The sequence below is a fragment of the Centrocercus urophasianus genome, unplaced genomic scaffold, assembly GCF_019232065.1.
Source record: "Centrocercus urophasianus isolate 14NV4802_14NV808 unplaced genomic scaffold, USGS_Curo_1.0 seq_1349, whole genome shotgun sequence".
Taxonomy (NCBI): Eukaryota; Metazoa; Chordata; class Aves; order Galliformes; family Phasianidae; genus Centrocercus; species Centrocercus urophasianus.
Genome location: NW_024884530.1, coordinates 28,096 through 54,687, shown reverse-complemented (window position 1 = coordinate 54,687; position 26,592 = coordinate 28,096). Strand labels below are relative to the sequence as shown.

Here is a 26,592-nt window from a genome sequence, read left to right as displayed (position 1 = left end):
GGGGTTTGGATATATGCTATGGGGCTGGAGTGGTGCTATGAGTTGGATAGGCTGTATGGTATTGGAGGGGATGCTATGGGCTAGAACAGGAGTTGTGGGACTGGAGAAATTGCTAAGGGGTTGGAGAGGGGGTGTTGGGCAGGGTACAGTGGGATGCAATGGGGCTGGATGGGTGCTAAGGGGCTGGATGGGGTGGGTGGTAATGTGAGACTGAGTGCTATACAATGGAGCAGCCATGGGGTCAGGCCCTACTCCACACCTCCAGGACCTCTTTGCCTTCCTGGCTCAACCCAACGCCCTCCTGCACCTTGACCTGGCTTCCACTGACTGCGCCCTTGATGTGGTGAGGGGCTGTGGGGTCGCCATGGGGCTGCCGTGGGGCAGTCGTGGGGCTGATGGCCCCCTTGTGCCTCCCAGCTCTTCGGGGCGCTGCTGCACGGCTGTTGCTCACGGCTCAGCTACCTCAACGTGGCCGGGAACAGCTTCTGCCACCGGTCAGCTCCTGCCCCACATGTCGATGGTGGCTGTGGGGCAGGGGGCAGGTGGGGCCTGGGGAGGCGGTTGGGAGCCCATCGGAAGTTGGAGTACCCTAGTGGCCAGATAGGTTGTCCAGAATGTCATTGGGTGGATGGCCATCTCACTGTGTGGTAGAGCATCCCGTTGGGTGGTGGAGAACCCCTGTGAGCACTGAGTGCCCCATTGGCCGATCGAGAAATGCCATTGGGCTGTTGAATAGTGGAAAGACCCCTTTGGGCATTGGAGCTCCCAGCTGGCCAATCTCTTGGGTGATCTGGAGCAGCACTGGGTGGTTGAACATCCTGTTATGTGGTCAGGAACCTCACTGGGTGGTCAGGAACCCCATTGGGTGGTCAGGAACCCCACTGGGAGGTCAAGTACCGTGTTGGGTGGTCAAGAACTCTGTTGGGTGTCCAAGGGCTCCATTGAGTTTTGGCCCGACCGGTTGGCGCAAGGAATGCCTGACTGACCCCAGATGAGTGGGGCTGATGGAACCCTGCTTCCACCTCCCCCCAGGAAGAGCCGTGAGGTCCCACCCACCCTGCAGCAGTTCTTCTGCAGCACCTTTGCTCTGTCCCACATCAGCCTGGCAGGCGTGCGGCTGCCCCCTGACGCTCTCAGGTGAGCTTCGCCCCCTGGGGTGGCCCTTTGCCTTCTGGGGAGACGGAGATGTGGGAGCACCGTGACCTGCCCTCCCCAGGTCTCTCCTGCAGGGATTGGCTGCCAACACCCACCTGAGCGACCTCCACCTGGACCTGAGCAGCTGTGAGGTGGGGACGGGGGGCACGGCCCAAGGCGGGAGGGGCCTTGTGGGCACCCTCACATCGTTTTCTGTCTCTGTCCAATTCTTGGTGCCATCTTACAGCTCCGCTCGCCGGGTGCTCGTGTGTTGGAGGAGCTGCTGGGGGGCATCAGTGCCGTGGGCAGCCTGGACCTCTCAGACAATGGTGAGAAGAGGGAGAAACCCCGTCCTGGGGACTGGCCTGGGACCCCCCGCTGTCTCCATTTCTCCCCACACTTCTCTCAGGCTTTGATGCCGATTTGCTGACGCTCGTACCAGCCCTGGGGAGGAACAAGGCGCTGAAGCACCTCTGGTTGGGCAAGAACTTCAGTGTCAAGGCGCGGTGAGTGCCCTGCTGGCCTGCCCTGGTTCCATAGGGCCTTCTGAAGGACCTCCTCCCCACCAGCCCTGGAGGAGGTAAGCAGAACCATTGTTGGGCTGAGCCCAAGGAGGTCCACTTAGATCCCAATGGCCAAAGCCGTGTCATGGAAGCCCACCGAGACCCAATGGGCCATGCTGTGCCCATGGAGGCCCACCAAGACCCAGAGTTCTCATTGACATCTTCTGAGACCCCAAGGGCCAGGTCGTGTCCATGTCCCACTGTTCTTTCTCCCCCCTTCAGAACACTGGAGGAGATCCTCCACAAGCTGGTTCAGGTCATCCAGGAGGACGACTGTGTGAGTTCCCCAGGGGACGGTGGGATGGCAGGTGGACACCCCTCCTGTGGATCCCCCAGGCCCCATCTCATGTTCTCTCTGGCCTTCCCGTAAGTCCCTGCAGTCGCTGTCAGTGGCTGAATCGAGGCTGAAGGCCAGGACCTGTATCCTGGTGAACGCGCTGGGCAGCAATGCCTGCTTGGCCAAAGTGGACCTCAGTGGTAACCTCATGGAGGACATGGGCGCCAAGATGCTGGCCAAGGCCCTGCAGATCAACAGCACCCTGCGGTGGGTGGGTGGTTTCACGGGGGGTTCAGGGGTGGTCTCTCCACCCCGATGTCACCTGTGGTCCCATGGCAGGAGCCTTAGCTGGGACAGGAACAACACAACAGCTGTGGGCTTCCAGGACATCGCCAGGGCCATGGAGAGGTGAGTGGGACCACCAGCATATTATACTGCAGGTGGACGCCCCATCTGGAGCATGTGAACATCAGGTTCAAACAACCAACCGGATCTGGACATGATACCTGGATCTCCAGACAGGTCAACCAGTTTTTGGACCTACTTGTCAGTTCTAGACTGTGCAACTGGCTATTCCATACAGGTTGATGAGTTACCAACTGATTTTAAACTGGTCAACAATTTTTAGACTGGGCAACCCATCGCAGACAAGTCAGTGGGTTCCCAATTAGTAAACTGGTTCTAGACTGGTCAACAGTGTCTAGATCAGACAACCCATCCCAAACTTGTCAATTGGATCCCAACCACTCAAATGCTTCTAGACTGGTCAAACATGTCTAGACTGGACAACCATCTTAGAGCAGTCAACTTTTCCAAAACGTCAATGGGATCTCAGCTAGTCAACTGGTTCTGGACTGGGCAACCGTCTCTAGACTGGTCAGTCATCTTTAGACCAGTCAGCTCATTTCAGTTCAGTCAATGGGATCCAGTCTGGTCAACTGGCTCTACGGTGATCAACCAGCTGTTGACCAATCAACCTGCTGTATTCCATTGTCAATGGAATCCCAAGCAGATCCGTGTCCTCTCAACAGCAACCACACATTGACCTTCATGGCCCTTCCCCTCTGCGACCTCACAGCCGCCTACCGTAGTGCCCCGGAGCGGACAGACACTGGTTGGCAGCAGGTGGGTGGAGGCACCTGGAGATTCTCTAAAATTCGTGTCTGGGAGCCTCAGGCATCCCATTTTCCCTCCTGAAGATCCAGTGGTGCCTCCTACGCAATGGCCGCGGTCCCAAGGTGCCACCAGAGCAGGTGCTCCGGCTGCAGCGGGGCATCGTCACCAGCACGGCTGAGCAAGTAATCTTTCCCCGGGGACATGGGGAACCTGGGCACTGGGGACGCTTGTGGGGCAGGAGAGGGCATGTGGGGCCAACTTGTGGCAGCCGTGGGGCAGATGGGGGAAGTGACGTACAGGATACAGGATGGTGGCCAGAAGGATGCTTGGGTGGTTACTGGGGTGGCTGCTAGGCAGCTTTTGGGGTGATTGTAAGTGTTGCTGAGGGGTTGCCTTGGTGGTTTCCGGGGCAGTTGCTGGGGCAATAAGAGCAGAATCTGCTGTTGTTTCTGGAATGGTCGCCAAGATGAGAGATTGTCAGAGCAGTTGCGAGGGTGGTTGCTGGAGCGGTAATCGGGGTGGTGGGAAATATTCCTGACGTAACGCTGGGCCGATCGCTGGGGCAATGGCAGGGTTGTCGGGTGGTTGCCGGGGTGATGGGAGGTGTTGCCGATGAGGGGCCGGGGCAGCTGCTGTGGAGGTTGCTGAGGTGATGGGGGCGGTTGTCGAGGGGATGCCGGGATGGTTGCCAGTTGCCAGGGTGGTTGCCAGGGCTGTTGCCAAGGAGATGTGCTGCAGATGCTCTGCCGGCTGAGCGGCCGAGTGCAGGCAGCGGCGCGGGGGCTGCGGGGGCACCCAGGGGCACAGAGGGACCTTGCAGAGGCCCAGGAGCTGCTGCGGGAAGCCAGGAACGCCCGGGCGGTGAGCACCCCAACAGCATGTCCCAACAGAGAGCGATTGGAGCCTGCGTGCCCCAAGCCCTGAAACACCCCAAAATCCCCACCACAAGCATCTGACCCCCACGTTGAAGCATCTTCTCCCCCCTAGAAAATAAAACCCTCAAAGAACCCCAGCAGCATCCACAGGACCCCAACATCCCCCCCCCATTTTTAGCGTATGACCACTAAATTGAAGTATCTCCCCAGAAAATTGAGCCCCCAAAGCGCCCCGGGAACCCTGCAGAAATCCCCTGTGTGCCCATCAGAGTTGGAGTGTCCCACTCCCCCGTTGAAGCTCCTCCCCAGAATTGAAGCATTCTCCCTCAAGGAACCTCAGAAACATCCCCCCAAAATAGCGTCACCTTCAAAATAGAAACATCTCACTCCAAAATTGAAGCTTCCCACCCAAATAAAGAGAGTCCTTAAAAAGCTCAGAATCTTTATAGAAATAAAGCACACCTCCCCAAATGAAGCATCTCCTCCCAAAGCTGAAACATCTCCCCCCACCCTGATGAAAATAGAACTCCCCCTCAAAAAACAGAAGCCCTCCCAAACCCCATCGCAAACCTCCCTCCAGAACAGTGCTCTTCCTCTCAAAAATGAGACCCCTCCAAATGAGATCTGCTCCAGCACCACAAAACCAGACCCCTGACAGCCCCCATTGGTCCCAAATTTTCACCATGACCTTGTGACCCCCCCATGGCCCTATGACCTCCTATGAATCCCACTGCTCCCCCGTGACCCAGGGACCCCTATGATCTCCCATGAACTACGATACCCTGTGACTTCTTTGACTTCCCATGACCCCATAACCTCATGACCCCCATCACTCCTACGACCTCCCATATTCTCCCATGACCTCCGTGACTCTCTTGACCCCTTGCATGACCTCCCCCCTTTTCCTGCCCATAACCCTATAACCTCCCTTTTTGAGGAGTAGGAGGGAAATGCACAGGCAGTAGGAGCAGGTGGGTGCCCTGGGAAGAGTGCACAGATGTCATCAGGAAAGCCATGGCACAGATGGAGCTGCGCTGGGCCAGGTGTGGCAGATAATGAGGAGGGATTCCGCAGGTCCCTTGGTCAGAAGAAACAGTGAGAAGTGTGCACCGTCTGTGATGGATGAGAAGGGGGCCAAGGCAGCAGCAGGCACGGAGGTGGCTGAGGCACTCCATGAATTCTTTGCCTCGGGCTTCGCTGTCAGCCACGTCTCACACATCTCTCCAGGCGGAGCTGGGGGAGCAGAGTCCCTCCACCGCAATCAGGGAGCAGGTTTGAGAACAGCTGATGAGACCGAATGTGTGCAATCCCTGCTGGGTCCAGATCCTGCTGTGGGAGGTGTTCAGGGACCTGAAGGCTGAGCGGGCGATCTGAGAGAGCACGGCTTCCCCAAGGGCAGCTCATGCCTTACCCACCCGGTGCTGTGGTGGAGCGATGGCTGCTGCAGACCAGTGCAAAGCAACCGTTGGTGTCATCTGCTGGGACTCCTGCGGGGCTGCTGGCATGGCCCATATCACACCTCCCGTGTGGGAAGATACGGATTTCACCATTCCGTGGGCGGCTGCAGCCCGAGGGCTATGGGCAGTGGCTCTGTGTCCGGGTGGAGGTGCTCACAAATAGCGTCCCCAGGGGTCCTCGTGGGAGCGGCGTGCCTGAGCATCTTTATCAGGGATTGGATGTTGGGATCGGCGTGCCCTCAGCTTGGTGATGACCCCACGTGAGTGCTGCATGGACACAAGCAAAGGATGTTGATGCCACCATCCAGAGGGAGCTGGACAGACTCAAAAAGTGGGCACGTGTGAACTGAATGAGGGCCAGCGGGGCCAAGTGTAGCTGTTGGGTCGGGGCAGTCGCAGCTGTGAGTACAGAGTGGGAGAAGAACGGCTTGAGAGCAGCCCTGCTGAGGGGGCCGGGGGTCCTGGAGGGTGAAAAGCCGGATGTGATCCAGTGCTGAGTGCCAGCAGCCTGAGGGCAACCGCAGCGCAGGCTGCGCCGACGGAGGGCGGTGGGGCAGGGAGGGGACCGGCCCGTCTGTCTGCCCTCGGCAGCCCCATCCGGACCGCGGGAGCCGTGGGGCTGCGGGAGCGGGGCCGGAGGAGCACGGGGACGGCCGGGGGTGCAGCTGTGTGTGGGGAAAGGCCGAGGGAGGCGCTGTGCGGCCTGGAGAACGGACGGCTGCGGGGAGACCGCGCTGCGGCATTCCAGTACTCGAATGGAGCCTCTGGGCAGGAAGGGGAGCCGACTTTGAACGGCCCGGCGCTGCTGCCCGGAGCTGTGGGTGCCCATCCCCGGAGGTGCCCGGGGCCATGGATGGGCAGCCCGAGCTGGGGGGCACGCAGCCCAGGGCAGGGGTGGGCCTGGATGGTCGTTAAGGTTCCTTCCAAAGCAACCATTTCATGGTTACTCCCCACAACCCCACGACCTCATCACCCCATGACCTCACGTGACCCATGACCTCACATGACCCCATGACAGCCATGACTGCCACGATCCCCTTGAACTCCATGACCTCTATGACCTCCATGCCCCTCCATGACCTCCTCCGACTCCATGGCCGCGTGAACGCCCTCCTGACCCTGTGACCCCACAGCTGTTCCCCAGCCTGGCAGCGCTGGGACCGGCAGGAGCCGGAGCGGGGCCGCTGCAGCTCCTCCTGCAGGGCGTGGCTGGGGACGTGGCCAAGGCCGTGGACAAGGAGCTGGAGGTGAGCGCTGGGGGAACTGGGAGCGACTGGGAGGAGTCTGTTGGGGAGCTGGGAGGGAGTGGGAGGGAATGAGAGGCGTGGGAAAGACTGGGAAGGATAAGGAGGGAGCTGGGAGGAACTGGGATGGAATGGGAGGGACGAGGGGGGCTGAGAGGGAACAGAGAGGGAACTGGGAGATACTGGGAGGGAACTGGAGGAACTGGGGATGCTGAAGGCCCTCAAACCCCAATCGGGAAGGGAAAGGCCTTCCAGGTGCGGGTCCCCTCACCGGAAGTCCCCCTCCCAACCGGAAGTCCCCTTCCCCAGGTGCTGCTGGAGGCGCTGCTGGGTCGGGCCGCCGAGCTCTGCCCCCGGGCGACGGCGGCTGGGGTGTGGCCCGGGGGGGCGTGGCTCGGGGGGGCGCCTCGGCCACGCCCCCCGCTGCCCCCCGGCCTGGCCCCGGGGGCGCTGCTGGAGCGGGCAGGGGAGGAGATCCGGGAGCAGCTGGGGTAAGGGGGCACTGGGGGGACTGGGCGCACTGGGATGGGTGGGAGCGAGGTGTAGTGGAAAGGCGCTGTAAGGGCAGGGGGGAACGTTGGGATGTATTGCAAATGAGTGGGAGTGTGTAATGAGAGTGCTGGGATGGTCAGAGTGACTGAGACGGTGTTAAAGATGACTGGGAAGGCGCTGAGATATACCAGGAAACCACTGGGATGGACTGGGATAGATTAGGAAGTACTGGGAGAGCAGTGGGGTGAACTAGGATAGATTCAAAATGACTGGTAGGGCACTGTGAAACGCTGGGAAGCCACTTGGGAAGTGGCAAGTGGGGCATACTGGCAGGATGCTGGAATATAGTGGAATACAGTTGGATGTACAGAGAGGCACTGGGATATACTGAAATGGCACTGAGATATTCAGGGAGGGCACTGAGGGTTGCTGCGGGAGTGCTGAGGGGAACTGGGAGGCACTGGGACATACTGGGAGGGATGTGTGGGAAACTAGAAGGAGATCAGGGAACACTGGGAGGGGATTAGGGTGCACTGGAATGTAATGGGAGGGCACTGGTGGGCACTAGAAGGGGTGCTGGTGCCGCTACCACCCCAAGTGTTCCTGTGGTCAGAGAGGTGCAGCTGGCGCTGGTGACGTCCCTGACCCAGGCAGTGGTGGCTGAGCTGCTGCGGGAGCTACGCCGTGTCCACCAAGCACTGGTGAGTCCCCCCCGATCCTCCAACAGCCCCCTGGTCCTCCATGAGCCCTCAAAGTACTCCAACACCCTCCAATGTTCTCCAATACCCATTGGGTTCTCCAACATCCTCTGGAGACCTCCAACCCCTGAGACTTTCCAAGATCTTTTGCGTCTTCCAACACCCTTCAAGGCCCTCTTACATTCTGTGGTGCCCTCCAATCTCCCAAAGTCCTCCAGCATCCTTCCTGTCATCCAACAACTTTTGGGTCCTCCAACACCATTGAGATCTGCAAACACCCCCTCAAGTTCTCCAACGCTCCTTTGATCCAAAACCCTACAATATCCTCCAGCCCTCTAAAATCCCCCCATGTGCCTCCAGGCCCAGCACCTGCAGGATCCGAGGAGTCCCCAGGGGCAGGAGCCATCCAACAGCACCGATGAGGAGCTGGGCGTTGACGTTGTAAGAAGAAGGGCAAAAGTTGGGAGGATGCAGTTTTGGGGTGTTGGGGTGCCCTGTGGATCAGAGGGGAGATCTGGGTGGAGTCCATGGGCTCTGGAGACCCCACTGCATATTTTGAGTGCCATGAGAGTTTTGGGAGGAAGGCAGGGGATCTGGGGAAGTTTATACATGGGGGTGGAGCTAAGGAGTTTTGGGAGTCTCCTGTGGATTTGGGTGTACTTAAGGGTGTTGGATTCACGTGACAATTTTGAGATGAAACCGAAGGACTTTTGGGTTCTTCCCTTGGAGGATGCACCGACGCTGCAGCGGCACAGGCGCTGCTGCCGCCGCACCCGCCCGCCTTCTGCCTTCATGGGTGAGCACCTGCATGGCCGCGCACCATCACCTGTCATTGAACGTCGTAGTGCATTGTTACCCATCATGGCAAATGTCACTGCCCCCAGGCCAATCCGAGGGCCTGGAGTCACCGTCGCCCCCCAGGAGCTCTGAGGGGGATGCCAAGCCCCACCCACTGGTGAGTAGCCCTGCCTGCCATGACAGAGCCCTGTCCGTTGGTCCCTAGCCCTGCCCACAGCCCCGCAGCCTGCCCTAGGGGTGCTGTCTTTAGGCTTGTAGCCATGGCCACTGCTGGACACGCCCCCAGGCACATCGCCACGCCCCCAATCCCACAGCCCCGCCCCCATCCCATAGCTGTAACCACAGCCACTTGGCCCCGCCCACCGGCACATAGCCCCGCCCACATAGCCCCGCCCACAGACACCCCTGTTCAGCTCCTCATGGCCTCGCCTCCAGCTCGTGGCCCCGCCCCCTGTCTGCAGCCCCCCCTCCTTCTCTTGGCCACGCCCACCGCCCAATGGCCCCCCCTGTGACCTCAGACCCACTAAGCGTCCCCTGACCACGCCCCCAAGATCTTATCCCTGCCCCTCGAGGCCCCGCCCCCTGGGTAAATGGGCGTGGCCTCCCTTAAAGGCGCCGTGCTTCTCCTTCCCCCAGCACTTCAGGGCCCCGGAGGCGCAGACTGTGGGGGGCTCCCCGCAGCAGGAGGAGTTTGGCCGGTGAGCTGGGGGTGAGGGATTGGGGTGCAAGAGGGCGTTCCCAAGGTGATGATGGAGGGATCATCGGGAACTGGAGGGAGAGGGGAGCTATTAGGGTCCAGGAGAAGGCAACTGGGAATACTGCAGGGGGATCATGATGAATTAACTGGGGATCATAAGGTGCAACTGAGGTCTTCTGGTGCTGTGGGGTACAAAAATGGGGTAACTGCGACTTTAGAGGGAGTAAATGTGGAAAGTCTTATAGAGGTAGTGTGTTAATCTGTGATCCTGGAGGGGTAGCTGGAGTTGAGAGGGCAATAGGAGGGTTCTTGTGGGTCACACGGTCTGTGTCGCCCCTAGGCTGCCCCCCACAGTGCCTCCCTATCCCCAGGAGCACAGCTGCAGCCCAGGCTCAGAGGCATCAGGTGGGTTCCCCCTCCCAAAAGCTGCCCGTGATGCTTGAATCCTCCCATAAAGCCAGGGATTTCCCCAGAACCCTCTTCACGAAGAACACCCTCGCCAAAATTATTTTTCTCTCTCAAAAACGTGTCTTTAATTCACATTTCCCACCGCAGCCCCTCCGGAAGCTGGCAGCCTCGGCCTGGAGTGGGCAGGGCTTCCTTCCCCACAGACCCCGCCCCCTCAGGTGAGTGGCAGCGCGGGGTCAGCCAGGCTCCGCCCCCCGCCCGGAGGAGAGCAGCCCTGGGGGGCGGAGCTTATGCGTTTCAGGCTCCGCCTTCTGCCTTTCTCCAGGCCCCGCCCAGGATGGCGGCGTGGCCCCACCAGAGCTGCGGCGGCGAGGGAGGGGGCGGGGCCACCCCGGAGGCCACGCCCACTGCTCCCACAGGTGAGGGCAGTGCGAGATCCAGCGATAGCGGGAGGGGCGGAGGGGGGATCCGGAGGTGCGCTGGGATGCCGGAGGGGTTCAGGCGGCGTTCCTGGAGCGCTGTGGGATGCCGGAGGTCTCTGTCGCAGGGACCTCAGACAGGAGCCGCCAGCTGCCCCCCCCGAAGCCCCAGCGGAGGCAGCGAGCCCATTCCTGCGACAAGGCGGACGCCGGGCCCGGGCCGGGGGGAGGAGGTGAGGCCGCCGCGGTGCTCCTAAGGGGCCGCCGCTCACCTCACCGCTCGAACGGCCACTTCTCCCCACAGGCACCTGAGGGGCGGGCAGGACCTCGCGACGGCCGCTCTCGGATGGGAATAAACTTTTATTGAAGAGAAAGCTCGGGAGGTCTCGTTAATGGCATTAAAACCACGGCGCCCCGCCGCACCACGCAGCCGCGCGCTTCCCGCGGCCGCTCCGCTTTTCCCGCCCTTTTAACGGTTTCCCCCAGGCTCTTCCCGCCCTTCCCGGAGCTCCGCCCCCCCCATGGCGGTTCCCCCCGCCCGGGATTGGTTCCACTGCAATCGCTGCTACCGCCAGGAAGGCGCCCGCTTCTCCGTCACCAGCTGCGGGCACGTCCTGTGCGAGGCCTGCCTGGGTGCAGGTAGGGATCCCCGCAGAGCCCCTCCCAGAACGGAGCAGAAAGGAGGTTCCAACTCCTGACCCGTAGAACGACAGCAAAGGGCCCCCGTGCCTTCAGCCCCACACAGCGGTGGCGAGGAGGGACTCCGTGTTCCTTCCCCACAGCTGGGGAACTCTTACCCTCACGAAATGCCCACCCTAATCTTTAGCCCACGCACAATGGAGGCACGGAGAGCCCCACCTCTTTTAGCCCCCCAAACAACCCCAGCTCCGTCCTGCTCTCATGGCTGCAGGCTGGGCTGTTCTGGGGGGAGGTGGGGGTTGTGCCCTACCTTCTGCCATGTGTGGGCCTTCAACCTCCTCCCCACACCACAGGGCCGTGCCCCATCTGTGCTGCTGTGTGCCGTCGCTTCCCCATCCCCGAGCAGGTGAGTGCCCCCAGCACCATCATTTGGGTTACCCCCAGCACACCTGGAAGGGTCCATTTCAGTCCCCTTTTCTGCACACTCATAGGACGCCCTTTTGCACCTCCCTCTTCACTTACACACGTGTGCAGGCTGCCATTTTGTCACACCCTTCCCCCTACAACCAGAGGCTGCCGTTTTGTACCCCAGTGGGCTGCCACTTTGAAGGCACACGGCCATGTCGTCCTTCTCCCCCTCCTTCCCCCACTTACAGCTGGAGGAGGCGCTCTTCTTAAAGAGCCCCGCCGCCATCGCCCGGCAGCGCTTGGCACACATCTCTCAGGTGAGCACACCCAGGGGGCTCCCCACCATCTATAAACACCCCCAAAGCACAATGAACCCCAAGTTTCTCCCCTTAGGCCTGGCGCTTCCAGCAGGCACAGGTGGACCTGCTGCTTGCCTCCCACCGTGACGCAGCGCGCCGGGCTGAGGCGGCTCTGCGGGACACCCGGCGGGCGTTGGACTCCAAGCAGAGGTGAGTGTTGCTGCCTGGGGGTGCCCTGTGCCCAAACCCAGCCTCACTCAGGCTTCCCACAGGGAAGCGGAGGCGCTGCGGAGGGAGAACGGGGAGCTGCGGAGGCACCTGCGGGAGGCTGAGGTCACCTTTATTTCTTTGTTTGATGCTCACCCTTTCCTCAACACTTAGGCCTGCTTTTTCTCCTCAGTTAACCTCCCATTTTTCTATATTTAGCTCTCATTTTTTCCTCATTTAACCTCTGTCAATTTAGCTCTCCATTTTTCCTTATTTAGCTCCCTATTTTTCCTCGTTTAGAATCATAGAATCTTTTGGGTTGGAAGGGCCCTTCCAAGGTCCCACGCCCTGCACTGCCCCCCACAGGGAGCAGGGAGCCCCACAGCTCCATCAGTGCCCCATCCCCTGCCCATGGGTGTCTGCAGTGACGGGGTGCCACCACCTCTCTGTGCAACCCGTGCAGTGTCTCACCACCTTTACTGTGAAAAAACTTCCTCCTTATATCCGATCTAAATCTCTCCTCTTTTAGTTTGAAACCCATTTCCTCTTGTTCTATCACAACAGATCCTGCTAAAGAATCTTCCCCATCCTCATAGCCCCCTTTGTACAGATTTAGATTTAAGCCCCCCTTTATGCATTCTACCCATTTTTCCCCATTTTACACTTTTACCAAATTAACCCTTCATTTCTGCCCCCTCTCCCCAGTACTTCTCCTTATTTTACTCCAATTTTTTCCAATTTAACTCCTTTTCTTCCCACAGGTCTCCCCTACCTGGCGGTCAAGCAGGTGAGCCCCAAGCATTTCAATTTTGGGGAAAGGGAGACCATCCACTGATCAGCATCCCGTATTTTTCCATGCAGGAGCAGCACTCCTCGGCCCATTGGCATCACTTCCCCAGCTACGACAGGTAGATCCTCCCCTAATTTTACCCGTTTCCCCCCAATTTCAAGATGAACTTTATTAAAAGGTCTCTGTCTGCTCCAGTCACCCCACAGCCTCGGCGGCAGCTCAGCGGGCAGGTGGTGAGGTGAGCAGGGCCCCCCGGGTTGCCCTATTGCAGAAACGGGAGGAACACCCTCAGATTTGTGTCTTTTCCCCTCAAATGTTCTCCCCCTCCATAACGCAGCCGCTCGGCCTCACTGGAGTTCCCCTCAGCCAGCAGCACCCCGACGTGGCTGGGTGAGCCCCCAAACCTGCTGCACGTGCCGCCTCCTCGCCCAGCTGGCTCCCAAACCACATCCCTCTGGGCTGCACACTGCACCCCCACCTCTGCATTCCTGCAGCCCGACCCTTTTATCCCCGTGCCTGTAGCCCTGCCCCCTGCCCAGAGCCCCTTCACACCCCTGACCCCTGCGCCCACTCCCCAGCTTTGGCTTCCCCACCGTTCTCTTGATTCCACCCCTTTCCAGCCTTGCCCCTCTCCCCCACAGCCCCATCTCCAGGCTCCACCCCCAGTCTGGCCCACAGGTGAGTGGTGCAGGGTGGGCTTGGGGATGCGCTTTCTGGGCACCCGGGATGTCCCTGTGCCCACTAAAGCCCCCATCTGCCCAGGGCTTCCCTGCTGGCTTCCCGTACTCCGCTGTGGGGTCCTTTCACCACTCCGCCGCTGCTGCTCCCCGTCCCGCCCGCTGAGCCCCAGCACTTTCTGTCCGCCGGCCTGCAGCCCCGCCGTGGCTGAGCCCACCATGGCCTGGCCTCGACCAAGCTCGTATTGCAGCACTGCCGTGTGCGGCTCAAAGAAGCGCCTTCTGGAGTGCTGGTGGCAGCCCTGCATTGTCCAGCAGCGTGGGATCATCGCTGCCATTTTGGAGGTAGAGAGGTCATCTCGCAAGCAGATGCCTTTCCTAGATCCTCTGCCTCCCTGCCGAGACCCCACCGGTTCCTGTCGTCTTCCTACTCTTTGCAGTTCTGTGGGATGTTCTGGGGCTGCCTGAGGGGTTCGCTGCTCCCCCATGGGGCACCGCACCCCTCCAGGCCTGACTTCCACCTCCTGCTTAGCATCACCGTGCAGGCCAAGGTAAGCTTGGAGCCAGGGAACCTTGTGGAGACAGAGCCTGGCTGGGGCAAGCCCAAAAACCTAATGCTGGGGATGCCAAGGCCCAATGGAAGCTCCTGTAGGAGCTGTGCCCTGTGTGAAAGGACCTCCTGGAGGGAACCCCATGGCCCCATAGAAGCTTCTGCTGAGCAAATTTTGCTCATGGGGATCCTTAGGTCCTATGGTGGGAACCTAAGGCTAGGTGTAGGACTCATGGTGGGAACCCACAGCTACATAAAAGCTTCCAGAGGGCTGATTTCTGCTTGAAGAGAGGGATCCATGGAAGGACCCCAAGGACATGTAGAGGTGTCATGGCACACTTAAGGCCATAGAGGGACGCCCATGGAGCTGACCCTTACCCACCACATCCCCTCAGCCCTGTGTCCAGCCCCAGACCCTGCAGTTTGACCATGGTGTGTTATCATGGTGGTGGGATCATGGCCACCTGCCCATAAGGGTGCCCACATACAGCTGGTGGCCACCAGTCTGCTATCCTGTTTGTCCCTGCAGGGCTCTACTATGCAGGCAGTGAGGGCACCCACGTGGCTGGCTGAGCTCTTGTGGTGGGCCTGGGCCCCACCTGCAGCACCCTGGGCTGAGGCCGCAGCTGGGGGCTCCCAGTGGAGGCTGCCTGAGGCCTGCTCTGCTGTGCCACCTTCCAGGAAACACGATGCGATGCCTCCTTGGTTTGCCATGGTGCTGTGCAATGTGGGGCAGCTGGCTGCACCACATCTCATCCAACAGTGTGGCTGAGCTGCAGGAGCTCTGCGGATCACAGCAAGTCCAGCCTGAGGCTCTGCAGGGATGGAGGGGTGAGGAGCTGCTCCAGAGATTTTTCTTGGTCGTTGAGGGTCAACTGCAGTCTGAATCGGGGGTGTTTTGGCACAAGGAGTCTCCTTAGTTAAGATGGTTTTGGGGTGAAGGGACTTTTTTCTTAAGATTGAGGTCTACACGGTTGCAGAGTGAGGTTAAGATAGAAACAGCAGTTGTGGGGTGAGTTGCAGGGGCTACCGCAGTTGGGGAGGGTGGTGATAAAAGCTGGAGGCCACACCTGAGGGCTGCAAGCTCTAGGTCAGTGCTGAGCAGAGCCACGGTGCTGCTGTCTTGGGATGCAGAGGCACCTCTACGGCCAGGAAGGTGCCAGCTGCCCTTGGACTGAGGGCTGTGGACTGGGACACCTCCCTCCCTGCCAGGTGTATAAAGTTTCCTGATTCGTTACAGCTGATGTCTGTCATTGTTGGAGGTGGGACGTGCGGTTGGTTGCAGCTCCTGATAGCAGAGGGCGGGATGTGAGCGCACGGCCATGGGGGGCTCTGCCCCAGCTCGTGTGCTGTTGGAGCTGGGGGAAGTGAGAAGGGCGCTGCGCAGCCTGCAGGTGCTCCAATAGCTCTGGGACGTGTCGAGCTCACTGCGGGGCTCTGAATGGCCTCCAGGTTCCATCAGATGGCGCCGGGTTCCACCGGAGTGTTGTAGAGTACAGGGAAGCCTTGGAAGCCTCTCAGGAAGCCTCGGTGGGGCCTGGAGCAGAGGAGCTTTGGTGGCGTCTGAGTGGCTGGGAGGCGGCTGCCCCGGGAAGGTCAACGAGGATCAGCTCTGGGTGGTGCTGGGAAGCCCGAGGGGTGCGGGGAGCTCCGCGGTACTTGGATGCCTCCAGAAAGCTTTGATCGCTACAAACTCCCAAATCCTCACTCAGCGAATCCAGAAACAGCTGCAACCCTTCTGTAAGGCAGCAGCTGCCCCGCAGCTCCTCCCTGACAAAACGCTCCCCAGGACGGAATCAGCAATACTGGTGGGCACGGGCACCCAGCTCTAAGAGAACGAACGCCAGCGAGCAGCGGCCGCCCCACGCATCCCTTAAAAACGCAGCTCTATCTGCCCGCAGCTCACAGCTCCCGCACCGAGCCCCGCAGCTCAGACGAGCAGCGTCCACCGCCTTCCTGCTCCCGCAGCTCCATCTGCTCCGCGCTCTCGTCTCCGTCTCGGACTCGCGTGCCCGAGCGAACCCCGTAAGCAGCCCGGTTCGGCTCCTATTGCGCCGCCACCCAGCAGCGCTGAGCCGACCTGCACTGAACAGCAAAGCGCCGCGGCTTCCCGGCTTTACGGGGACTTGTCCAATCGCTACTGCGCATGCTCCAGCGTGTGCCAGTCTTTGTCGTCAGTCGTCCAAGCTCTATGGTCACCCGTCCGCTAGGCAGAAACGCGGAAATGGCTTTTCTTTACGGTTGCCGCTCTGCACTGCCACTCTATGGTAAAAGGCTTTTCCGGCAGTACAGCGCATGCGCATACAAACACGGAAGTAGCGGCGTTCCGGCCGTGCAGCGTGGCAGTGAAACGAGCAGGGAACGCACTGCCCTGCTGTGCGGGACTCACTGCCCTGTGCTGCGGGGCGAGGGAGAGGGGAAAAGGTCTGAGAGCAGTCATTGTGCGTATGTCTGTAACCGCACTGCGGAGCGCGCGCTGCTGTTCCTCACTCTGCTCCGCAGCGCAGTTTTGCGTTCCCGCGTTTCTCTCACCCGGGTCACGTGGTGCAGGGTCACGTGGTGCCGGGAGCTAATGGCGGCTGGAGAGTCCCGTGCCGAGCGGCAGTGGGCGCGGGATGGGAAGGGGAGCAGAACGGGGCGATGGAGGGCGGAGCGCTGCCAGGTTGTGCTGCGCTGCAGTCACGGCCCAGGGTGTTGATCTGCAGAAGCCAATACACGATGTGTAGTAGCACATTTTAGAAGCAGAGCTGTTGAACTGTTGCGCTGTGTGATTATTTCTTGCTGAAGCAGCTGTTAGATGTTGTGAGGTTCTGGATGTGGCGCTGCAGACTGCAAAGCGGCTCTGTTCTAACGAGAGATGAAACAACAATGAAACGGTGCAAACGGCTCAGCCGGCATCTAAAGGAGCCCCAGAAGGGCCTGCAGCTGCCGCAGGAGCTGAGCTGTTACTGCAGCAGGCAGCGTGGAGGTGCTGCTCCTTGTCTGCCAACACCCTGCTATATGGCATTCATATCATAGAATCGCAGAATGCCCTGGTTTAAAAAAGGCCCACTGTGCTCATCTGGTTCCAACCCCTGCTGTGTGCAGGTCGCCAACCAGCAGCCCAGGCTGCCCAGAACCACATCCAGCCTGGCCTCGAATGCCTGCAGGGATGGGGCATCCACAGCCTCCTTGGGCAACCTGTGCCAGTGCCTCACCGCCCTCTGGCTCAAAAACTTCCTCCTCATATCCAACCTAAACCTCCCCCGTCTCACTTTAAAACCATTCTCCCTTGCCTCATCACCGTCCACCCTTGTAAACAGCCATTCCCTTCCTGTTTATACACTCCCTTCAAATACTGGAAGGCCACAGTCTCCCCAGAGCCTTCTCTTCTCCAAGCCAAGCAATCCCAGTTCCCTCAACCTCTCCTCACACAGAGCTGCTCCAGCCCTCTGCTCATCTCAGTGCCTCCTCTGGACCCGCTCCCAGAGCTCCACGTCCTTCCTGTGCTGGAGACCCCAGACCTGGACCCAGTACTGCAGGTGGGGGCCTCACAAGGGTCGAGCAGAGGGGGACGATCGCCTCCCTGTCCCTGCTGACCATCCCTTTTTAAAGGCAGCCCAGAACACAGTTCAGTTGGCCTTCCGGGTGCTGGCTCATATCCAGCTTCTCTTCCACCAGGACCCTCGAGTCCTTCTCCGCTCTCAAGGAGATCTTCCCCCAGTCTGTATCAATAGCTGGGATTGCCCCAACCCAATGCAGCACCCTGCACTTTGCCTTATTGAACACCATTAGGTTTTCAAAAGACAGGTGGCCAAACTGATCTCTACCCAAGGACGAGCAGATGTGCAGAAATAACGGCCGAGTGCTGAGTGAGCAAATGTTCTGATTTTGATATCCATAGATTACAGGTGGTTGGCATTCTCCTCCCCAGTGTGTGTCAGTGAAGGAAGTTCACCTTGAGGATGAGTGAGGAAGAGCCCTGGATGAAGTCAAAGGCTGTCAGTGGGGCTGTCGTGGTGCTGAAAGGACGCTGGGCAGTAGAAGAGATCATGGCTTGGAAGACTGGAAACCTCATAAATCACTGCCTGAGCGAGGTGCGTATGTCTTAATTGCCTCGCAGGCAATTGATGTGTGCCATCTCTGGAAATACAGTGAGTTCTGGATCCTGCCATCTTTGAAGTGCTAATGGTGGAAACATTCACAGTGCTTCACAGTGCTGCTGACGAAGAGCCCCTGCCTGAATGGTGACAAAACTTTGCCATTAAGTTTCTCAGCTTCTTTCCTTCGATTCGGTGTCAGAATGAAGCTGTGAAGTGCTGCGCTGATTTTACCCAGAAGTTACCCTGTAAACCCACTGCAGTCACAGCTCTGCTCCTTCTGCGTTTCATGAAGTTGTGTTTCACCAAGGTTAATTGACACGTGCCTTGGAGTGCTGCCAGCGCCTCCATTTTTGTGTGACAGACATCGCGTTCCATTCAGAGCTCTGCAAAAAGTGCTTTGGGCAGAGAAGCTCTTAGCAGGTCAGCACAAAACTGAAAGCACAGAAATGAATGAAGGGAGGAGGCGTTTTTTCACAGTTCTTTCAGTGTCTGCGATTCATTCAGATTCATTAAGTGGTGTTGATGGAAGACATCACAGGTTGTGGCCAAACGAGAGAGGAAGCACTGCTGCAGGGAGTATCATTCATTGGATTAAAATGCTGAGATTACATTCATTTGATACAACGCACTGAGAAAAAGCCTACCTGGACTTGGAAGTCTGCTTTGTGTTCCCTCAGCCATAATGGAGAGTGGCAAACACAGCAATTTCTGTGCTTTTGGCTGTGTGTGATGCTGCACCCAGATGCAGAGCGGTTCTTCTGCTTGGAGCAATGTCCTTTATGCTTTGCCTCCTGTGGGCAGGAGAAGCTGCAGGGCTGCCCTGTTGTGCCTCTGGGGAGAAAGAAAGCCTCCATGTTCACATTGCAGCCTTTGGCACCTGGGATCCGTGGTTGGAGTCGGTGATCTTTAAGGCCGTTTCCAGCCTGAGTGACTCTATGGCTGCAATCCATCCCTGTGTCCCCATGACCCTGACACACCGGGAAGCCTCGGGCTGCTCCCTCCACAAGGATTGCTCACAGGAGCTTCCCGGGTGGACAGAATGCTGTTCTGAGATTGGCATCCTCAGAGCAGTGCCCTCAGCACAGCAAACACCGCGGATGCCTTTGAGTTGAGGGAAATGAATTTGCACAGCGAGAAGGGAGGCGCTGAGCGCCCCTAAAGCTGGCCTCCAATCTGCGGCATACTTTCATCCAGGATTGTTGTGTGATGTTTATCACCTTTATTTTTGTATTTCCTCCTCGTAGATTTTGTTTCGAAAGGAACACTCAGATGCTTTTTGGTGTCCTGAATTACTTTACAACTCGAGGTGGAAGCTGGAGACTCGGGTCCAATATCCCAGAGCCACAGCTGATGCTGCACCCAGGAGTCCAGGCTGTGCTCAGGATTACACCAAGATGAGGAGCTGCCGTTGGTCTTCAAGGAGGTAGGAGTTGGTTATTAGTACACAACATGAAATTCCTTTTTTACTTTCTTTTTGGACCAGCGGTGGTATGCAGGCTGACTCGGTGTGTTGGAAAAGTGTTTTGTATTGTTGTCAGGTGACATTAGCAGCAGAGCACTGGGCCGGGGCAGGGAAAGATGGAGGGAGGGAAGGGGGCAAGGAGAGGGGGATGGAAGAAGGAAAGGACAGGAACCTGCAGGGCGTCCTGGAAAGCAGTGAGGAGCTCTGGGAGGGCTGCAGGGTGCCACGTGCTGTAACAGGTGTGCCTGTGTGCATGGCCACGAGTTTGGGTCGGGGTTGTTGTCGCTTCTGAGCTCCTGCAATGGGAAGAGCTGGAGCAGATGGTGCAGTCCGTGCAGACCTGTGGGATCCTTGGACAGCCCTCTGCTGTCAGGCTTCCTCCGTGTGCCCAAACTGTGAGCTGTGCCGTGCCTGGCTGCGCTGCTCCATGCCTGCAGCTGCATCTTTGTTTCCTTCTCTCCCACACAGAGCCCTGAGGTGCCCCCACCATCCTCTGCCCACCCCCAAAATGCTGAAGAAGACATTTGGCAGTGGGTCAGAGGAGTCCCAGCACCCTGCTTCCCCTCTGCTTGCAGTTCTCTCCTCCTCTGCCCCGCAGGGCTCCAGCCTGAGCAATGGGAATGGGGTGGGGGGCAGGGAGTGCTGGCGGGGGGCGCTGCTGCAGCTGGCTGGGGAGGGGCTGCGCAGCCCAGACCCTCGTGTGCTCTGCTGCAGCAGGACCAGAGAAGGGCAGATGAGGAGCTGCAGCTGAGCCTGATGGACCTGTGCAACTGCAGGTAATCAGGGAATTAGAATTCTCATTACTTCTCTTTCATTTGAAAAGTAAAGTAAGGTTTTGTCTTCTGTTTTCAGTCCCAGTTGGTGTGGCTGTCAGCAGAGGAAGGCGTATCAAATCCATCTGTGTTACTGTGAGCACACAGGGACCATGGAGTGAAGGTAGAAAAGGCTCCATGGGGATTTTATTTTATTTTATTTTTTTTTGGTAAACATTTTGGGTAGCAGCATCTGTGGAAAAGTCTTTTGTCTGACCTATTTCTGGTTTATTTCCTGCAGATTCAACCAGTAACCAGGCTGTATCAAACCAGAAGGTGTTGCAGAGATCACCTGCAGTGCTTCAGGGGCCACAGAAGGGGCTGTTCAATGAATTCAGTATCTGACTTCTTACTCCTCCCTATGTGAGCTGCAGTGGCTATTTTTGTTGTTGTTCTTCCATCCTGGAGAAATGACATTGTAAACATTCAAGCCTTTGAGCAAACGAAGCATGAGAAGGAAGACAACAAAACCCTCAGTGAGTATTGCTGCAAGAATAACAGCAGTGTGCATTGAGTCTGCAGTAAATACTGCTGGCCTGTAACGTCAGGCGGTTATGAAGGTCGGTTGGGACGATGTTGGTGAAGTGGTGCTGAGAGCTGAAGGGAGACTGGATTCCTGTGGTATTTCTGCTGCTGAGAAACAGCCACGGAGTGAGGCAGTGGAATGGAAAATGGGTTGGGGCTCGAAGCCCAGTTTAGAAAGAAAGGCGTTCTCAAGCTTCGCAGCTCTGACAGCAATCCCTGCTCACAGCAATTTGTCCTCTGGGTTCTCAGCAACCTCAGGAATTCAGGGACAGGATGGAGAACTGAGTGCTCTGACAAATGAGATTTCCCTTCACCAGCCCCACGTGGACCTCGCTTCTGACTTTTCCACGTGCAGGAAAGTGACCTCGCAGCTGCAGTGTTTGTTCTGGGATGTATAACAGTGGGATCTGCCCCTCTGTCCCTCTCTGTTCCTTGCAGGATGTGGTTTCTCACAGAGAAAAGCTTTCTAAGGAGAACAAGAAGCAAAAGGGAGGTTTGAAAGCCTTGAGCGAATAGGAGAAGAAATGCTGGCAGTCTGTTGGCATCTGTTCTGCTTCCTTCAGGTGTGCAGGATTCACTTGGTTCTTTAGGAATTAAGCCATTTTCCTTTAGCTCTGCACTTCATCACTCAGGGCGGCGCAGGTTTTGATCTGATGCAACGCCTTCCTAAAACTGAGTCCAATCTCAATCCTTTCCTTACAAGGAGTGCCAGCAGGCTGTGAGCTCGGGCTTTGCAGGCCAGGGGAGCTGACACAGAGGCCTCTGACTGTTCAAAAAGGAACGAGAAGGCTGAGAATCAGGTGCTTTGTTTTTACCGGCTGTCCTCCCTAAGGATCCTGCCTGTCTGAGGCACGTTTGGTGGCTTTGGCTGGAGCTGAGCTTGGTGCTTATGGCTTCAGTCCTCTGTGATACAGAGCTGCGCCACCGGCTGCCCACACCAAACATGCGTGTTGCTGGAGGAGATTACTCCATGCATTTTGTTTTGTTCAGAGTGTGAGATGCTGTGTGACGTGTGGAATCGAACTCTGTGACCCAGGTGAGATTACCAGGTAAGATTAAGCAGGTGTGGTTTTATTCAGTGCTGCGCAGACACCGGGTGCAAGGGGCATCGATCCGCCTGGCTTGGAAAGTCGTGCTGCAGATACAGGCTGAACTCAGGCATCAGGAGTTTCCCTGGATTCGGATCCATATTCATTACACCCCGACAGTTCATTAGGGTGCAGACCCTCCCCTCTGGTGTGTGGATAGTGGGTCGTGGGATGAAGATTTGTTGTTTTCCTCGCAAAGGCTTCTGACCGTTTTCGCTGTCAACTCCTGGCCTTTCAGGGGGGGCATCCCCCCAAACCGGTTTCTTCTCGCCCTGTGGACATCAAATCCCCTCCCTGCCAAATGTCCTCGGGCTGTTCTCAAACCTTATCTTCAGGGCCTTCATCCCCCTCACTGTGCCAGACACTGGGTCTGCCATCCCTTATTTTCTAACAAGCTCTACATTCCTGCTTCTGTCAACTATCTCCAACTATTCCCCTTCACCCCCTTATTCTCAGTCACTGTGAAGCCTTCTTGCCTTTTGACTTTCTCTTGTGGGCCCGTCTCACCTTTCAGCATGCCTTCAAACAGCCCACATCTACAAGAAATTTCTTTTTCTCTTTTCTTTTTTCCTTCTTCCCTTGGAGCAGTGGTTCAGGGAGGTGTGGATGCTTTCTTTGCTGCTGTGCTTCCCATAGCAGTATCCCAGGAATGGCTTCTGTCACTGATTGATTTCTTGCTTATTTTAAATACTGAAGGGAACTTAGTGTTCTTTTCTTCTGCATAAAACTCCCTTTGTTTCCATTGTAGTTTCGAGTTGTGCTCTCGAATGGAATGTTCAGCTGGATCTACAACAGCTGCCAAGGAGGAGCCTGCAGGCAAACGGTGATGGATTTCCCAGGTGAGGTCATAAAGCTCCTTGCCTCCTGGGGTTCTTGTATTATTCTTACATAGGGTTGTATGTGATTGCTGTGCTGCGACTTTTATGACAAATCCATTCTGTTTCCCCAAGGCGATGCTGAGACGCCTCCTGCTGACTTAGGCCCACCTCGTGCTTCATATTAATTCTTCCCTTGGGTTAAAAGCAGACCAAATCCTCGAAGCCGTGCCTGGGAATCCCGCTGTTACTGGAGTGGTTCAGCCTGGTGCCCTGGTCAGAGCGCCCTGCAGCAGATCCTGGCATTGGTTGTGAATGGGAGAACTCGCAACCAATCGCTCCGTATCAAAACCAATCCGGTGGATATGGACAAGCCTCGGGCGCCCCATGCAGGATCCCAGCGTGGGGAGGCCACGTATGGAAGCTCTTCCTGCTGTGCTTCTGCTGAGAGTTGCTCGGCTGGTTTGTGTTGCTCTGTTAATTGTTCCAAGCCATCCTTGGCTTTGCTGCACATCTCTGTCTGATTGATACCAGCTTTTTCGTCACCTCAGACACTGACTGAAAAAAGTAATAATAAATAAAAAAATGCATGACTACATCAGTTTGCTGGTTATTAATTTATTTCCACACAAATTTCCACGTCGTAAAAACTTAGCACAGGTTTGGTGGGTTTGGCGAAGTTTTCGTTGGTTTTCTTCGTCGTCTCCCCCCCCTCCTCTTCCTCTTCTGGTTTTCCTCTGCCATCGAAAGGAACAGAACGGATCGCCGGGGCTGCGCGGCGGCTCCGCGGCAATCGGCACGGCGCGGTTGTTTCCGCGGTCTCTGCTGCCCCCACGCGGCCAATCGGGGGAACTGCGGCCATGTTTGGTGCCGCAGGCCGCACGACGCATGCGCGCCTAGATGCGGAAGTGGCGTGTCGGAATTTTGACCGCTCTGCGCAGAGAATCCGCCAGTCTTTATTGTGAGACGCCTTGCGGCCGGCACCGCGCGTGCGCTCGAAGATGCACCGAAGGCGCGGATATTTGCACGAACTGCCGAGCATTCATCCCCCACGACCCCTCGCCCTGCGCCGTCCCCCGGCCACGTAAAAGCGCTCTCAGCGGCAGTGGAACGCGAGCAGCTCGGCGATTCACCGTCGCGGGGCTGGCGTGGAGCGGCCCCGGCATCGCAGCCTCCCGGGACCGGCACGGAGAGGCTCCGCGGTCGCCCCAAGCGGAGCATTGCCGAGTTTGCTAGGAGGAAATGGGCTTTTCCACCCGTCCTCTCCCACCCCCGGTAGCCGGGCTCCCTCACGAGGCAGTGCCGCACGGCCGCATGCACGGCACCACGCGCTGCAGGTAAGCCGCCACGCAGCCGAGCCGCGGCGCTGTCGGCGGGGGGGGGCAGCGCTCCGCGGGGAGGCGGCAGGAATACCGCAACAGAGCGGGAAGCGCGCAGGAAAACGCACCGTGTGAGGCTGGGAGGGGAAGGGCAGCGCCCCCCGATCTCGTGCCGGCCCTTGACCGGGTGCTGCACACAGGGGAAAGCCCCGGAGCCCAGCTTTGGTCACTGCCCAAACAGGTGAGGACCTCGTATGGATGCACATCTTTTCCATTTCACAGCGCGGTACAATGCGGTGCTCCCAGCTCGTTACGGTGCTTCAGGGCACCTTCCTGACCTTTTCCTCCTTTCTTTCCCTGGTTCTCCCCAGATTTTTGCCTTGCTTTTCCCTGTTATTCCTGCTCCCTTCTTCTGTGTCACTTAGGTGTTGCCCTTCCTTTGTGAATATCAAACCCCCAGCTTTGCTGCTCCACAAGAGTTATGTGCTGGGGTTGCATTGCTTCACTTTGTGCCCTGGGCTTTTTTCTGGGGCTCAGCAGCAAAGCGAATGGCAGTGAGGGGCCTCACTGGCTGGGATGTGACCTTAATGTTAACCTTAACGTGGACTCCAACCCTCATAGGAGCTGTAAAGATAACCATATGAACCCCCCGTGTAAGTCTAATCCTGAATGTTTTTCCTGCACTGTTTTTGCAGTGGAAGTTTCCAGTGTTTCTGTGTGTAATGTGGGATATGTTGTTTTTCACACAGAAAGCTGCTGAACAGAGTGAAGTTGAGATTGGGGTGTTCCAACCTAGGTAAAATTGGGACAGGCATCAGGTAAGGTAATTACACAGGGTGGGGAGAGTTTGGTACGGGACGAGTGTGCAGGTAGTTGAAAATATTGTCCTTCTATCGCAATAAAAAGTATGGAACATACCTAAAATCGATGGGTTGGTAACAGACATTGCAGGGAAGCGTCAGGTAGCAATGGAAGTGTACGGCAGTGTCAGAAGGTTGTGATGCGCCACCAGGGGGTGCCAGGAGCGGCTTTACCTGCGTCACACCCAGGGTCTGGCAGGTCTACCAGGATGGGTTTCACTCACTGGTTGTGCAGTTTCTGCCTGGTCGTTAGGGGTGTGCACCCATTGTTGCACTAATGAATAAAATGCCCTTCACAGAGGTCGTGGCTTGATTGGAAGTTGTTGATTTGGGGCTATTTCTCACAAGATGCCCCATGAGTCTTCCCTGCTGCAGGGAATTTCCAGCTCTCCCTGAGTCTTTCCTCATAGGAGATGCTTGAGAGTGGAGACCCCTCCCCATCTGTGTGTCATTAGTTGGACTTTCTATGGCAGCTCCCTGCTCCTGTTGTGCTGCAGAGCCCAGGACTGGACGTGGTTGTGCAGAACAGCTTCACCAGTGCTGAGGGGAAGGTTCTCCAGCACTGACCTGCACCTCATAACATAACCCTGGTGGGTGCTGGCCTCCTTTACTGCTTACAAGGGCAGATTCCTGCTGTTTTATGAAAGCTTCGTTGATGTTTTAAAGCCTTCTTGGCTTTCACAAACCACTGAGCAACACTCTGCATGGAAATGCAATGGTGCCAAAACTGTAGGATGCTGCAGATGCGTGAGCTGGCACCAACACTGCAAACAGTGGGAAAACCCAGGAGAAATTGAGATACCTGAAGAACACAGGGCAAAAGAGTTCCAGAAGAGAAGGATCTTCCTCCTGCAGTGCTGGCATCTTCAGCTGATTCCTGATATTTAGCAGGCTTAAATTTCAACAGCTGAAAACCAAACAGAGGTCTAATATTGCAGCTGGAGGGGTTGTGCACAGAAGTTATTTAAGCACTGATATGACACTTTAATTTGTTGGAACTGTATGTTATGTACACTTTGTCAACAATTATCAAACTGAATTTATTATCCTTTTTAAAAATGTAATCAATTATTAATTGTCAAGCTCAACTCCTGTGCTGGTCACCACCTGTAAAATCTCACTTTGTGGTAGTCACTGTTTGCATTAAAGCTTAAGGGACTTAAACCTCATTGCCACTGTGTTGTTTTTGGTCCCATCTCAAGGCATGGGTGTGTGGGTCCTTGCCCCATTAGTCACAGAACCAGGCCTGAACCATGGGCACACATTCTGTACTCATCTATCAGTTAATGTGACTGACCAGGCTGGGCTCACATTGCAGCCTTCCCTTGCGTTTGTTGGTCAGGTTTGTGTCATCTGTGTTCCTGTGAAGAGTTCCCCATTTATGTCATTTTGCATCTGAAAGATTCCTGACCAGAAACACAAAAAACTTAGTAACGTTTTTAACTCTTCCTTGAAATTCCTTGAAAACATTCCCAGTTCTTTCCCTGCCTGAAGAGCAGCAAAGTGGGAACTTAAAGTCAGAGAAAAGTGATGCAGACTTCTACCTTGGTCAGCCATTCTGATGAATGTATCCTCCTGCTTCATGCATGAAGGGCTGTGGATCGTTGTAGCCCCTGTTTGTAGCTTCTGGATGAGAAAGCCTCATCCAGGAAAGAGCCAATAACGTGTCTTACATACTGCACAGAGCACAGTTCCTGTCATGAAGGAAAACCTGCAGCACAGTGCTGTGAGCCGCAGCCCCTTTCCAGGTGTTTGTGGGCTTTTGTGTGCAGAAAGGCTCCAGCATGGCTGCCCTCACTGCTGTGTAGTTGGATATCAGCGTGGTTGGTGCTCACGTTCTCATACCTTCCCGATGCAGGCTAAAGCTTGAACTGCATAACA

The 26,592-nt window shown here is 57.0% G+C and overlaps 2 protein-coding genes and 2 long non-coding RNA genes across 5 annotated transcripts; all 4 read left to right on the top strand.

Moving 5' to 3' along the window:
* The first annotated feature begins 6 nt into the window (after positions 1-6).
* On the top strand, positions 7-10,552 carry LOC122157414 (capping protein, Arp2/3 and myosin-I linker protein 3-like). Its single transcript, XM_042813043.1, has 23 exons — positions 7-343; positions 418-494; positions 1,033-1,137; positions 1,217-1,286; positions 1,382-1,463; positions 1,544-1,640; positions 1,920-1,974; positions 2,069-2,241; positions 2,314-2,382; positions 3,006-3,099; positions 3,174-3,272; positions 3,829-3,951; positions 6,556-6,669; positions 6,976-7,157; positions 7,772-7,859; positions 8,217-8,297; positions 8,586-8,652; positions 8,741-8,811; positions 9,291-9,352; positions 9,692-9,756; positions 9,907-9,977; positions 10,085-10,178; positions 10,307-10,552. The coding sequence occupies exons 1-23, from the start codon at positions 236-238 to the stop codon at positions 10,543-10,545; spliced, it is 2,286 nt and encodes a 761-aa protein (XP_042668977.1). The 5' UTR covers positions 7-235; the 3' UTR covers positions 10,546-10,552.
* A 147-nt stretch (positions 10,553-10,699) lies between these two features.
* On the top strand, positions 10,700-14,365 carry LOC122157413 (caskin-1-like). Its single transcript, XM_042813042.1, has 10 exons — positions 10,700-10,817; positions 11,171-11,223; positions 11,474-11,542; positions 11,619-11,734; positions 11,797-11,857; positions 12,493-12,518; positions 12,593-12,639; positions 12,717-12,759; positions 12,859-13,543; positions 13,639-14,365. Exons 1-10 carry the CDS (start codon positions 10,700-10,702, stop codon positions 14,032-14,034), a joined length of 1,614 nt encoding a protein of 537 aa, XP_042668976.1. The 3' UTR covers positions 14,035-14,365.
* Positions 14,366-17,980: 3,615 nt separating this feature from the next.
* On the top strand, positions 17,981-23,130 carry LOC122157412. Of its 2 annotated transcripts, XR_006167905.1 has the most exons (6): positions 17,981-18,250; positions 19,075-19,253; positions 20,145-20,228; positions 20,346-21,678; positions 22,466-22,556; positions 22,668-23,130. It is a non-coding gene; the product is annotated as an uncharacterized LOC122157412 (long non-coding RNA). The 2 variants fall into 2 exon arrangements; XR_006167906.1 differs by lacking the exons at positions 17,981-18,250; positions 19,075-19,253 and adding an exon at positions 19,978-20,068.
* An 809-nt stretch (positions 23,131-23,939) lies between these two features.
* LOC122157411 lies at positions 23,940-25,880 on the top strand. Its single transcript, XR_006167904.1, has 2 exons — positions 23,940-24,092; positions 24,601-25,880. It is a non-coding gene; the product is annotated as an uncharacterized LOC122157411 (long non-coding RNA).
* The last annotated feature ends 712 nt before the right edge of the window (positions 25,881-26,592 follow it).

What these genes read in the sequence shown, in the direction of transcription:
- LOC122157414 (XM_042813043.1), top strand. Translation starts at nt 236, where the DNA reads ATGGGGTCAGGCCCTACTCCACACCTCCAGGACCTCTTTGCCTTCCTG. An exon ending in ATCGCCAGGGCCATGGAGAG is followed by an intron (nt 2,383 to 3,005) that starts GTGAGTGGGACC and finishes TCCTCTCAACAG; the next exon opens with CAACCACACATTGACCTTCA. An exon ending in CCCGCCTTCTGCCTTCATGG is followed by an intron (nt 8,653 to 8,740) that starts GTGAGCACCTGC and finishes CACTGCCCCCAG; the next exon opens with GCCAATCCGAGGGCCTGGAG.
- LOC122157413 (XM_042813042.1), top strand. Translation starts at nt 10,700, where the DNA reads ATGGCGGTTCCCCCCGCCCGGGATTGGTTCCACTGCAATCGCTGCTAC. An exon ending in GCTTCCCCATCCCCGAGCAG is followed by an intron (nt 11,224 to 11,473) that starts GTGAGTGCCCCC and finishes CCCCACTTACAG; the next exon opens with CTGGAGGAGGCGCTCTTCTT. An exon ending in GCTTGGCACACATCTCTCAG is followed by an intron (nt 11,543 to 11,618) that starts GTGAGCACACCC and finishes TTCTCCCCTTAG; the next exon opens with GCCTGGCGCTTCCAGCAGGC.